The 13,660-nt window shown below is 42.2% G+C and overlaps 1 protein-coding gene across 8 annotated transcripts in view; it reads left to right on the top strand.

Moving 5' to 3' along the window:
• COL14A1 (collagen type XIV alpha 1 chain) overlaps positions 1 to 12,518 on the top strand; it is a 196,505-nt gene extending 183,987 nt beyond the window's left edge. For 6 of the 8 annotated variants that reach the window (XM_088023091.1, XM_088023097.1, XM_088023094.1 and 3 more), the window contains 3 exons: positions 8,829 to 8,906; positions 10,636 to 10,791; positions 12,439 to 12,518. In XM_088023091.1, coding sequence (XP_087879217.1) covers positions 8,829 to 8,906; positions 10,636 to 10,791; positions 12,439 to 12,518 — 314 coding nt within the window. Of the gene's footprint in view, positions 1 to 8,828; positions 8,907 to 10,635; positions 10,792 to 11,609; positions 11,642 to 12,438 lie in introns of those variants that run through there. The other 2 variants (XM_088023098.1, XM_088023096.1) reach the window with 1 other exon arrangement.
• The last annotated feature ends 1,142 nt before the right edge of the window (positions 12,519 to 13,660 follow it).

Genomic DNA, 13,660 nt, shown 5'->3' with positions numbered 1-13,660 from the left:
CTAAGACATCCTGTTAATAGCCAGTTACTGCCAACTTGACAATGTCAGCATTTTCTTCAAGTCATTTTTTTTTTTAAAGATTTTATTTATTTGACAGAGAGAGAGAGAGAGAGAGAGCATGAGTGAGCAGGGGGACGGGCAAAGGGAGAGGGAGAGGGAGAATCCCAGCAGACTCCATGCTGAGCGCAGAGCCCAATTCAGGGCTTGATCTCCTGACCCTGAGATCATGACCTGAGAGGAAATCAAGAGTTGGACGCTTAACAGAATGAGCCACCCAGGCGCCCCATGCTTTTAGTTTTTAAAAGTAGTATTTGCAGTTCATAAACACACTTGACTTTTAACTGCCCCCTTCCCTCATTTCCCAAGGTAGGATAATCACAATCAGATAGCTTTGGTAATATCCCATTATTATTAAACATAAGATCCAGTCTTTAACATTTAAATGTTAAATGTTAAATCTTCAAGTCATTATTGTGTAAAGTTAAGCCAGGAAAACAGGGTGAGATTTTTAAATAGGAAGGATTTTTCAACTGGGTAGGAAATATATAAATAGAAAATACATTGGACATTTCAGTGCCCAAATTTTAGTGTGTCTCATTTAGATGTCTGTGGCCAAAAGATCAAGGGACCTTCTGCTTATTATGCCTGTGTGTGTGTGTGTGTGTGTGTGTGTGTGTGTGTTACTATATCCATATGTAAATATTGATAGACAGAGGCAGAGAGTCACTTTCTTTTGAATGTAGGAATGTACTTAGCCATTTTCTAAATTTCTGGCCTCGAACATAAACAAGTAAAATGGAAATATAACGTAATAATTTAGATGATAAAACTAAAGCTGTTTATATATTAGCTATGGTAAACTATTTTCAGTGAATTTTTTAACATGGCATTTAAAGTGATAAATACAATAAATAAATATACCAAAATGCGTTTGTATAGCTGAGCGAAAACATACATAGAAAAGATATATTCATTAACTTTTTTCATTTTCATTGTTTCTAGGTTTAACTAGCTATAAGATGTATTCATCTTAATAGTGGATTCTTCATGATTATTATGAAGGGCTGTTGGCCTTAATGAATTTTTTTAATAGATTTTATTTATTTATTTGACAGAGACACAGCGAGAGAGGGAACACAAGCAGGGGAAGTGGGAGAGGGAGAAGCAGGCTCCTGGCTGAGCAGAGAGCCCGATGCAGAGCTCAATCCCAGGACTCTGGGGCCATGACCTGAGCCGAAGGCAGAAGCTTAACGACTGAGCCGCCCAGGCACTCCTGCATTTTGTTTTAAACTCTGCAGACACTGGCCTCATCCCAATGCCCTGACACAGCTCTCTTCTTTTCCAAGAGTCGAGAGCATCATATCACTTTTCATTTCTGCAAGGAATGAAAACTAGACCAAGCTCAAATTTAAATATCATCAACTGGTTGAATATTCATGCCAAATCCGAAATGTTCATTTTTGAAGCCATAGAAATTGGCTCATTTTTCTGTTAACTTTGCATTATTAATAGTTTTCCTAACGGTCCATGCTGGAAATAATACAATGGCATTGAAGGGGAATCAGTCAAAACTTGAGAGCTGAAGCTGGTCGACCGGCGTTTGATCTGATACTCTTATTATGTGCCCCTAAGATCATAGTATCAGTTTGCAAAACTATGTGGACAAAAATCCAGGATTCCTGGTGCCAAATGGAATCCCTGTTCATTTTTGCCATGTAGCTGCACGTGTGAACGGCCTGCAGACGCCTACGTGGGGTTGGTATGCAGTGATGAAGGGCGCTCCTCCTCACCCTCTCTCTTCCCTTCTTCCTTTACAGCCTCCGTGCTGCCCCTCACCCTCCCTCCTCCCCGCTGCACTTCCTTCCCCCCTCTCACTGCCCAGACATCAGTGTGTCTAATTTAGATGTGTGTGGTCAAAAGACCAAAGGACCTCCTGCCAATATTACCATGTCTCAAACTGATAGAAAAACCTAAAGTGCAAAATATCTTGTTGTCTTGATCTTGATCTGGTAGTGGTTCCTTTGACCACCGGACAGCCCTGCTTAATGCTTTGACATGTTTTCCTCTTGCTTCTCTGTGGGACTAGCTCAGTGTTTATGGGTGGAGTTGAGCTCTGCAGGATTTTTCAGTCCACTTTACTAATTGTATTGCTTTGCAGCACCCAGCAGGGGCGGATCCATGTTTTAAGGAACCTGAGGCTTCAGCACTTTGGATTTCCTCTTCGAGAAAAAGAGAGTGAAGTTACCAAAAAAAAAAAAAAAAAAAATAGGTAGATGGTATTGGAGAGGTTCTGTGCACACGAGGGGGAAGGGCGGTATCCAAACTCCTTTGGCCAGCCAGAAGACTGGCTTCTTATTCTACCACTCCCAAACCTGCTGTAGCCAAAGTCCTGCCAAACCTCTTGGCATTCCCCAGGCACGCCCAGTTCGCTTTCATCGGCAGGTCTCTGTACACGTACTTGCATCTGCCCTTCTTTGCGTGGGTAACGCCTGCTCTCCAAGACTTAGCTTCAAGGGTCAGCTCTATTGGAGAGCCTCCTGTGATTCCCCACAGATACCTCAATTCTGTGCTTTCATATTTGTTGTAGCTCTTCTCAGACTGCATAATGGCTCTCCATTTGTCCCTTTCCCTACTACCGGGTGACCCACTACAGGCAGGAAGGGAAGCTTCTGACTCTCAATAGTTAGAGCCTGATACTGGGACTGGACCAGGCAGATGGCTTCCAGTCAGCGCTTCTCCCTCCTTTAGCTGTGCATCACTGCCTTTCCAAGCTCCCATGCCCCCCTGCTCCTGGGGAGGTTCAGCCAATGGGAGGCTTTAAGAAGGATTAGAGGGTTCGAACAGGGGAGAAGTCAGGATATTTCTCCCCTCACCCAATCCCTGGCGCCCCTGCAATTCTGGTTGTGTTGACAACCCTTACATAGCTCCTCCTCCCACTGGAAATCTCTCCCTCTGCTTCTAGATCCTACCAGAAGGTTCTAGGCTCTGGACTCCAGTCACACCATTCCTTTCCATTTTCCCTATGCTCCTCAAGATGAGAGTGACTTCCCACTCTTGCTAACTTATCAGTTGCCTCATCATCTTTAATTGGCTTCTCAGTCCTTCCATCACCCATGTAAACAAGTCCCTGGATTCAATTCTCTTTGCCTGAACAATCTAGAGTGCTTTGTCTTTCCCTGAGTCCTGAATTATACTGTCATAGTGGATGGGCAGTTATTTTATAAAAAAGACAGTAAGAAGGGAAACTCTTGGCAATTGTTTGCAAAGTTTGTTTACATTGAAAACAATCACGTATTTTCCAATCTTTGTCCTCTTAGCCGAGACCTTAGCCAAAACATGGAGTCCCACATGCTGGTACTAATGCTACAGGCCAAAAATGTGAAAATAGCAAACTCTGGAAATTGCACAAAGTATTTAGTGAATTATGTCCAATTAATCTGCCACCTTGTAGCTAGGTATCTGTCCAGTATTTTGCTTCTAGTAGGCATTCAGACATATTTTGAGTGGGAAGCAGACTGTGCTTGCCAATCATTGTCAGCATTTCCTAGGTAACAGACAATATAATAACATAGCTGAAGCTCTGTCTCACTGTTTCTGTGACTTTTTGGTACAGTTACAATGAAAGCATTGCCCGGGCTTTGCATATGTGCCTGGGCATAAATCCTGGGAGTTGCTCAAAATGTCTGGGATCAAGAGACTCACCGCGGTCCATGGAGTAGCATGAGGCTCCAGTGTGGAGTGCTTGGTGTGGTCAGAGGGCAGAGAAATGGGTAAAATTTCTCTATTCAGAGACCAACAGGCCAAAGAAAATAGGAAATGGACAACCAAGTGCCAGATCCTAGACATGTAGTTACTGGGAGCCAGAGAGAGCCACTAAACATCAACCCTGATCTTGCTCAGAGCAGAGGGAAAGAATGCCGACTGAGGGAAGTAGGCTGAGGAAATGTGATAACCACAGGGCTGATTGCTGAGCGTGGGGCCAGAGCAAATGTGCAGACTGACTCGGCAGGTAGCTCGGGAAGCCTCGACTGCAAAGAATAAGACAAGAAGTGCAGCCTGCTCACTTGGAATGAAAAGGCAGGGAGGACAGTGGTTCAGCGTCTGGGCTTCGTCACCATCCTGACGGGGTTGAAATCTTGGCTCTTTTACTTCCTAGCTAAGGGCAGCCCCCTTGGGGGTTAATAGTAGTGCCTGCCCTCTTGGTTCTTGTGAAACCTAAACGAGCTCACACATATCAAGCCTCTAGCGTTCAGAATCTACTGAGTTCATTTATAGGCTTAGCTGATAAACTGGCCACATTCTTGGTTTGTCAAAGTCTGCAGTTGAACTTAGTATTTCATTCATCTGTTTGACACGTATTTCTTGAGTGCCTTAGTATGTGCCTGGAGCTGGGAATATAAATGGACAGGTCTCTGCCTTTGCAGACCAGTAAAAGAAAATATTGGAGGTTCAGTGTTAGGTTTATGGTAAGGGAGAATCAAGTAGCCCTGAAATGGTTTCTAATGAGACACTTAAAAAAGAATGAGTATGACAAAGGTGCCTCTCTGATGGGGGATGTTGGTGATGCATGTGTAGGGGCAGAGGGTATATGGGAAATCTCTGTACTTACCATTCAATATTGCTGTGAACCTAAAATCCCTCACAAAAAAATAAATTTATTAAAATATTTTTAAAAGAAAGAACAGATGAATGGATAGATAATCTCTCTGATTATCCTAAATATTTTTGGTAACTCAAAAAAAAACTAAAGATATTTTAATCTTATTTAAAATCATATTTTTGGAAAGCTAGATCTTCATTTATATCAGCTATGCTCAGTTTTCAGAAATGGCGGAAACTTAAACTTAATTGTGCCTCTAAGAAACACTAGCAGCTGACACTGTCGCATGAGGAACTTGTTAGAAAAAGCAGTGTTCCCACAAGCCAGGCACGTGAAAGTAAAAAGCAAAGCTCCAGGGTAAGGAATTTTGTTTGTTGATCCTTCAAAGGCCAGGCTTGCTTTTAAGAGTCAGCTGCATGTTGGTGTAAACATGTAGTCATTCAGTTAGGCTTCTAGAACTTACTGGGCCACCTACTATGTGTGAGGTTTGGCTTGGATCCGACACTAACAATAAAGAAGACATGATCCCTGCCGTCAGCAGGCTCGTAGTCTTAGGCTAAGTGAGCATGAGGACAAGCAATGCAGTGGGGTAGGTGCCAGAGGAGGCAAGGACAATATGGAATCAGAGAATTCATTCATTCATTTATTCATTCAGTAGGTAAGTAAGTAAATAAGTATCTGTAAGTTTCATACTATGTGGAAGATACCCTAGCCATGTCAGGGATACAGCCATGAATCAGATCCATAATCCCTGTCCTCTTGAACCCAGTAGGCTTCTGCTCATTATGGTTGCAGAGAAGCCTTAGCTGGGTCTTGAAGAATGAGAAGTATTTATGGAGACAGCCAATGTGAAATGGGTGTTCCAGAAGGAGAGGCATCCTGTGCACTCAGGAGTCCCAGTGCCTTTGTGGTGGGAATGCAGGCACTTGGCTCCGGGGACTCCATCTCAACAACAAATGGCTCCCACCTTCAGCCCTTACAAAGAGATTGACGAGAGAAGCCCTTAGTATGGGTGATGACAGCGTTTTGTCTGTAAAGAAGGACTATGCCCAGATTCCACTGCCCGCTGACATTTCATAAATGGGTGGACATTTCAGGACATTTCACTTCTTTCCTTTTAATCATGGCTTACAGGCTTATCAAAAGTATATGCAGATCTATGGGCGCCTGGGTGGCTCAGTCGGTTAAGCATCTGCCTTCGGCTCAGGTCATGATCCCACAGTCCTGGGATCGAGCCCCGCATCGGGCTCCCTGCTCCACGGGAGGCCTGCTTCTCCCTCTGCCACTCCCCCTGCTTGTGTTCCCTCTCTCGCTGTCTCACTCTCTGTCAAAAAATAAAATCTTAAAAAAAAAAGTATATGCAGATCTATTTTTAGAGATCTGAGGTCTCTAAGCTTACCTTTTAATTTCAGTCCTCATCTTAAGCCCTTAATTATTGATTTTAACATGATTTTTTCATTCCAAGAAGATTTACAACCAAACTCAGTTGTCATGGACATGAATGTTTCTGCAGTCTCAGAACCATAAGTGAACACGTGGACAGATATTAATCTATTAGCCTATGTGTACTTGGAATAAATCCTCATTTAATAAAATAATAAATAATATTTATTTATTTATTTATTATATAATAATATTATATTTATTATATATTTATTATATAATAGTATTATATAATAATAATAAATAAATAAAATTTATTTATTTATTATATAATAATATAAATATTATATATTTATTATATAATAATATTATATAATAATAATAAATAATAATAAAATCTAAAATTCTCTGTTAATGTAATTATATCCTTAGAATTTTTTCAAGACATTTTAAGGGGCTGGAATATTTTTGTGAGACTCTGCCTCTCTTACATTGATTTGTAGTAGAGGTAATATCAAATGCCACTTGTTTTTCTCTACGTAACTAGAAAATTAAAACAACCAGAATCCCTACTCCCCAGTCTTCCCCACCTTTTGCTTTCTTAATGAAGAGGCAACGGTAAGTCAAGAAACTCTTAACAGAGAGTTTTTCCTTTTTTTTTTTTTAAAGATTGTATTTATTTATTTGACACACACAGAGAGAGAGAGATTGATCACAAGCGGGGGGGGGGGGGCAGAGGGAGAGGGAGAAGCAGGCTTCCCACTGAGCAAGGAGCCCAACGCGGGGCTCAATCCCAGGACCCTGGGATCATGACCTGAGCCACCCAGGCGCCCCAACAGAGAGTTTTTCCTAAGAGTACTTTCCTGCATGTCCTGTTCAGCCTCATCAACTGCATCTCCCACTTCGGAGAATCACTGAGAAGCTGTGTTGGTAATGTTGATCCTTGAGTACGGTAAGGTCATGGGAGGCCTCTGAGTCATCACACACTTAATCATGAGCAGCCTGCCATTAGTCATCTGTGTATTTTATTGTGTTCTAATTCTTTAAAAATTAGTGGTTCCCTGTGGGGAAAGGGACTCTCATTCAAACAGAAGAAGTTTCTGCTAAATTCCCAGACGCCTGGTGGAGTACATTTGCAACTGAAAGAACACCTACCAGCTGAAAAGTACTTATTCCAATTAGCTACTAAACTAATAGCTAAACTGGTAGCTAATTGGGTAATATCCAGTAGATGTACCCGAGGTGTTTTCTGTCTGGACAACTTGATAAGCAATTGAGTATTACGTGTTGATTAGTCTGAGTATGTTGTATGCTTTTTAAACTCAGATGAAATTGTATTTTTACTCTTGAGAAATTACTGTCTCCCTTATGGGTTCCTAAGACAAGAGTCAGACCCGAAACAGGAGGTCATCAGAGGTTCAGTGGTCAGTGTCCTGCTCTCCCCCTAAAGTCCTGGTCTCTTGTGAGCTCAGAAAATCCTCCTGAGACCAATGCAATAGGCATGGGTGTTGGGGAAGCATAGCAGGGGTGGGGCAGCCCTGAGGACCACTAACAAAGAAGGAGGACTTTTTCAAAGGTGCCAGATATACCTTGGCCCCAAAAGGAGGTCCCAAGGAACACAACAGCTACCAGCGTTCATATCAAGGGACAGTGGTGATGTGTGCCGTGTAGAAAAAAGTGCCAGTGGCTCACCAATCTTTTTTATTTTTTTCCCCCAACTATTCCCAGAGCAAATACTACATGAACGCCTTTCTTTCTGGAAGTTATAAACAAGACGTGAAAAGTGATTCTTTGCAAGGGACGGAGTCCTGGCTCCTTGTGTCTCTTCATTTGTCTGTTGTGAATACGCACCGCCTTTAGGAAAAGGGAAAAGTTATTTGTCACTTTAAACATTTTAAATCACTGGCATGCCTACCACCTCTCAAATTGGTTATTGTCATTTATTTATGTTTCCTTCCAGGCTTAGCCAATTCACACATAATTTCTTTGTAAGTGTAAATCACATACAGATGCAATGCTGCGTTCTGCTACTTCAAAGCATTGTTGTACATGAAAAACAGGCACCAGAGACCTTCTGTGATGTGAGCTGGGGTAACCTGCCCCCCGCCCCCAGCTGATGCAACTCTCTCAGGGACGGGTGGGCCTCAGTATAGCATGTTCTCACCTGTCCGGCAATTTTGTGATAGGAGTTGTTTGAATGATGAGGTGGCAGAGTATATGTTTCTTAGGGTTTTTGTTTTTTTTTTCCCTGAAAACGTATAGTTTGTTAATAGCACTGTAAATTATTCGGAATAAGGAATCTGCTCAGTGGAAAAGAAACATGAATAGGTTTAGATTTTTATGGGGCTGAATCAGCCAAATCAAACACAGGCTTTCCTGAAGCTTCCAAGTTTTTAATGGAAACTCACGCTCTTCAGAACTTTGCTGCCTAATTATAATTCATGCCTTTTGCAGATACATTACAGGGTGGACAGAAAGGAAAATGTTAGACATGTTCACTTGTGATTTCTGTTGTGTGACCGTGGAGTGCCAACTGCATATGTCGAATGGCCTGGTGTGTGTAAAAACACGGGCCAGATCCTGGCAGGCTGAACCCCTTCAGTAGGAAGGTGGATAGACTTACAGTATTGCAAATACGGACAGCATGCTCAGCTACAGAACCAGCCTTCTATATGTGGTTGTACATAATTCATAGTGTCAGAATTTAATTTAAAAGTCCCCTGGGAACCATAACCCCAAACCAGCCACATCATTATCTTTATAAGAGAGGTCTTTTTGAAAGATTTTGCCTAGATTTTATTTTAAGACTTTTTCTTTCTTTCCTTTTTTTTTTTTTTTTAAACAGGTCTAACTGGTGTCAAGGGAGAAAAAGGAAATCCAGGCATTGGAACCCAAGGTCCAAGAGGCCCCCCTGGACCAGCAGGTAAATCTTCCTACCTAACAGGAAGCTGCAAGATGGAAATCCTAACACTTTTTATTTATTTGACATCACCGGTGAGGAGAATGGCCACATTACATCCATATTACATTGTATCTGACAGCAATGGCTGGGTTTCTCACTCATTTTATTGGAAAGCCAGTTTGTTAAGTGACGATCCTCCCAGTACAGAAGCCTTAAAGGCTTCTACCATATTCTGGGATCCTATTGGCTTCATGAGTTAGGCTGTGCTAGGCTATGCTGTAGTAACAAATAATCCCAAATGCTTAGTAGATTGACACAATAAGGGTTTATTTTATACTTCCCCAAAGTTTGATGTGGGTAAGGTGGCCTTTCCCCCTTGCTGGAAAAAAAGGCCTCCAGGAGAAAGATAAAGGAGGCACATCAGCTTTCACCTGCCTAAATGGACAATGACATATATCACAGTGATGCATATTTCACTGCCTGGGACTAGCCAGTGTCTGTTGAGCCACATGGGAGGCTCCAAACACAGAGGGACACATGGATGTTTGATAAACACTCAGAGTTTCTGTCACCATGGCCTTCTTACTGGATGAGTTTCGTGTCAGTTTTTAGTTTTGTGTGTATTGCTTTGTGTTTTTACAATGGTCTCCAGACTATGATCCTCATTATTAGACTTGTAAGTTTGCAGTCCTGTTGGACATTTATAATCTGGTTGTAGCCACATCAAATCAAATAGTTTATAAATTTTTTCTTTCCAACCTAATAGTGATTTTGGGAAGTACTTTTCCTAGGAGGGATTCCTAATGGAAAAGATTCACTTTGAGCACAAATGCTCCTATCCTTAGAGCTTCTGTGAGAGGCCGAGCTAGCATCACGTGTTATATAGAAAGGCTGGTTGGTGAGCGTTGACTGAATGGGACTGAACCTAATTAGAGCTGCAACACTTTTCAAATATAAGGTGATACTTGTTCCTCATTTTCATTTAGAACTAGAGTTGAAGAGTTCATTCCAACTGGAGTTGAAGAATCTCATTTTTAGTTGAAGAATGCCTTTTAAACACTATTGGAATCTAGACCTCAAAGCAAACATAAAAACACCCAGCCTGATAGACTTCCAAAAATCACAAAAATTTTCATCTCCCTCCTATTTTCACTCAATCTAAGTTCTCCATTGATACAAGGTAGCCTAAAGACATTTTGGATTAGTATTTTAGGGCTGATTTCAGACTTTGCCTTTTTCTCCTGTAAGATAATTTCTTTCACACTCAGGCTAATGTATTTCAATTACCCAGGGTCATAAGGCAGTACAGATTATGAGGCTGAGATTGAGTGAGTGTGTGTGTGTGTGTGTGTGTGTGTGTACGTGTGTGCCGCGTGTGCTTGTCTGCCCATACACTGCATTCGTAAGGAACTGCATTGGGAAACAGGAGCTCCATAAAGAAAGCCATGTTGACAGTGGTATGTATTTTTCCCTTTAATATCCAAGAGGTGACAGAAAAGAATACATTTTGCTTTCCAGTTTCCTGAACTGATTGAAAGTATTCTCCAGGAGAATGTATGATTACAATATGATCCTCTGTCCAGCAAGTCCAGTTTAGGAACAAAAACTCAATGAGCAGAGAGAGGTATCTTATCCTAATTGTTAAGACATGTGAGCTGGCTTCTCTTAAGAGACTACCAAGAGTTTCCTTCTTACCATCCACTCTGTGATGGTCAAAGACCAACTGTTTTCCTTTGTGGGTGCTTCTTAGGACCTTCAGGGGAGAGTCGGCCAGGAAGCCCCGGGCCCCCCGGCTCTCCTGGGCCCAGGGGTCCACCTGGTCACTTGGGGGTGCCTGGACCACAGGGTCCTTCTGGCCAGCCTGGATACTGCGACGCTTCTTCGTGTTCTGCCTACGGGGTAGGAGGTAAGTGCCTCTCGCGGGCTTTCAGCAATGTTTCGCTACGATTAGAGCTATATTGATGAGGGTGCGGTGAGCAGTAGACCAGTTATGGGAGGGAGGCAGAACTTGAATGCCTCATTACCTTAAATTATCCAGAGACCTCTTCTATAAAGTGCAAATTACTATCAAGGCTACCCCTTCAAAAACCTTAAGAGGAAAATGAAAATAACACAACTCAATCTTCCTTGTTTATAAATGGCAGTCCACACTAACTTGACTTCTGACCTCATATTTGGTCATTGGGGGACATGTTTGAACTTTCTGTGGGGGCCCTAATTCTGTGTTACTGCTGTGGTGTGGGCGTGATGCCTGTCATATTTTACTCTTGTTTTGGAAAAGCCTCAAAACTTACAACTTCCCCCTAATGCAGAGGGCCCCCTAGATACTTTTGGGTGACATTCTCCCCACCACATGGCCACCATTTTCAGTGACCAAAGATAGTCTTAAGAAGAAACAAGAGTGACCATGCCTGTCCCTGCCTCATTACTAACTCTGGGCCTGAGATTGTGAAAGATAATGCTTTCTAAAAACATCTGCAGCCTGCATGTTGGCGAGTTGTGCAATGGGACATTTTCTGACATAGTCACTCTTGGAAGCATCAAGAGAGATGTTCAGAGACTGCTTTGGGGCAATAAACTTCTTAGTCAAAGAATTTAAGTGTTCTGCTTTAGGAGAAATTTAACCTTATTTGCCAGAGGAACTGGTCAGAGTTTTGCTGATGTGTTTTTCTCTGTTCATCTCTTCCCTCCCTGTTCTCTCAAATCTCCCTGTCCCTTACTAAGATCTGATTCCTTACAATGATTACCAGCACTGAGGTGGAGCTGCTCCACTCTGATTCCATTGGCCTGGGCAATTGGCTACGGATCCAGAACTGTCCTGTTGACCCCCCCCCCGCCCCCAGCCCCTGCCCCTAACCATGGGCACTCCGCTTCCCTGCCTCATCTGCTTCTCCCCCTGCCCACTGTCACGTCTCTTGCCCTCCCCACTCCCGACACATACACTGATAGTACTGGAAATTAACCAAATCACAAGTGTCCGTTGTAATAGAAACTGACTGCTCTGTATCAGCCTGGATGTCAGTATATGACTGTGCACCAAGAATTTATCCCCAGCTTTTCTGTGTGAAGGCTCAGTAATAGCTGTCTGAATGTGCCTTCTCCTCTTTCCTGTCCCCACACAAGATTGACAGGCACCTTTCTCCCTGACCATGCTCCTCTCCATCCTCCTCTGATGGCCTCCCTTCCTGACTGTCCCCCTGTGATGGGTTTCTAACATGAGATCAGTTTTAAACATTTATTTTTCTGTTATAATTCTGCTGAGATTCAGGGTTCCTTTTGTAAATAAAACACATATTATTTAAGCAGTTGGCCGTGATTCTAGTTTTCTAACCATTTCTGTAACGGATCTGTCCCTTCTTTGCTAACCATGTGAAACCTCGCGGGGAAGGTGCAAGCGGCATGGTGGGTCAGGGAAGCTCCTCCTTTCCACCCGAGCAGGCTTTCTCTCTCGTGTATTGACCAAATCTGTGTCTCTTATGGACCTGTGTGAGGGGAGAATATCAATTTACGGTTCCTGGTCCTATCAAGTCCCCACCCCACTCTTCCTCTCTAGCTCCCCATCCCGATCAACCGGAATTCACTCCTGTCCAAGATGAGCTAGAAGCCATGGAACTGTGGGGCTCGGGCATCTGATCGCCTCAGGACAAATTCGAAGACCAACCGCAAGAACTCTTAGAGAAACTTATTCAAGAAGAATGTCATTATGTGGTTTGTATGCTACCTTTGGGGGGCTTGTCTCAGCAGCCTAAATCTCCTCCTTGGACATTGCTAATATTGGCATTATTAGCAAAAAAAAAATTATATTTAAAAAAATCCCCTTAATCTATGACACCACAGGATTTATTTTTCTTTGTTATTTTAAATGGCATGCCAGATGATTTGTTTTTCCAGAGAAGAGTGCTCAAAGGAAAATTGGCACACACAAAAAAATTGAACTCTGGAATCTTTTCTGTATTAGATGATCTCAAGTCCTAAAATGCATCAAGACAGCTATGATTGTATTCAAAGGAAATGGGGCCCTCGCAGAATAAGAATTTAAAGAGATTCAAAGATTATGCCATTTATCCCTATCTCCTCCGGCCTTGCTGAAAAGAAAAAGGGATATTATTAGAGAAACTACCTCTTGATTAACTGATCTGCCCAGCTCTGAGATCACGTGGTACCTCATTTCACTGGTGTCTAAGAATATGTATCAGAATATAACCTTTCTGAATTTGGTGATTTTAAAAATAGATTTAGTTTTTTCAGTGGTTTGACATGTAAAACAGTGACTTTCCACCAGTTCTGATGCAAAGAGATCCAATTTTGATGAACGACTTATCCAGCAGTATTCCAAGGCTTGCCCTCTTTATCTACATGGATTCCTTTGTACATGCAGATAAGTTTTTTGCAAACCCATTTCCATTCTCTTTTATAAGCAAATAAAAATTTAAAACAACGTATGTGGATTCTTTTTATTGCATTTCTAAATGTCACCTTAAACTTCTGTCTTAGCTGAGTTTTAACCAGAAAAGCAACAGTTGGCTTCCTTTAGACAGGCATTCAAATTTTCATTCATTCATTCATTCATTCATTTACTCATTCATCCTGTGTAGTAAGAAGCTTAACAGAAGAAGCAGTTGATATGGGCCTAAGAGACTGGTAGAATTTTTTTTTTTTTTTAAGATTTTGTTTTATTTATTTGAGAGAGAGAGAGAGAGAAGGAGCATGGGGAGGGGCCGAGGGAGAAGGAGAAGCAGACTCCCGGCTGAGCAGGGAGCCTGATGTGGGGCTCG

Source organism: Eumetopias jubatus, unplaced genomic scaffold (assembly GCF_037043125.1).
Source record: "Eumetopias jubatus isolate StellerSeaLion01/CBP00866 unplaced genomic scaffold, mEumJub1_p1.0 scaffold_4, whole genome shotgun sequence".
Classification (NCBI taxonomy): Eukaryota; Metazoa; Chordata; class Mammalia; order Carnivora; family Otariidae; genus Eumetopias; species Eumetopias jubatus.
Note: the sequence above shows the minus strand (reverse complement) of the source record. Positions and strands in the feature narration are given on the sequence as shown.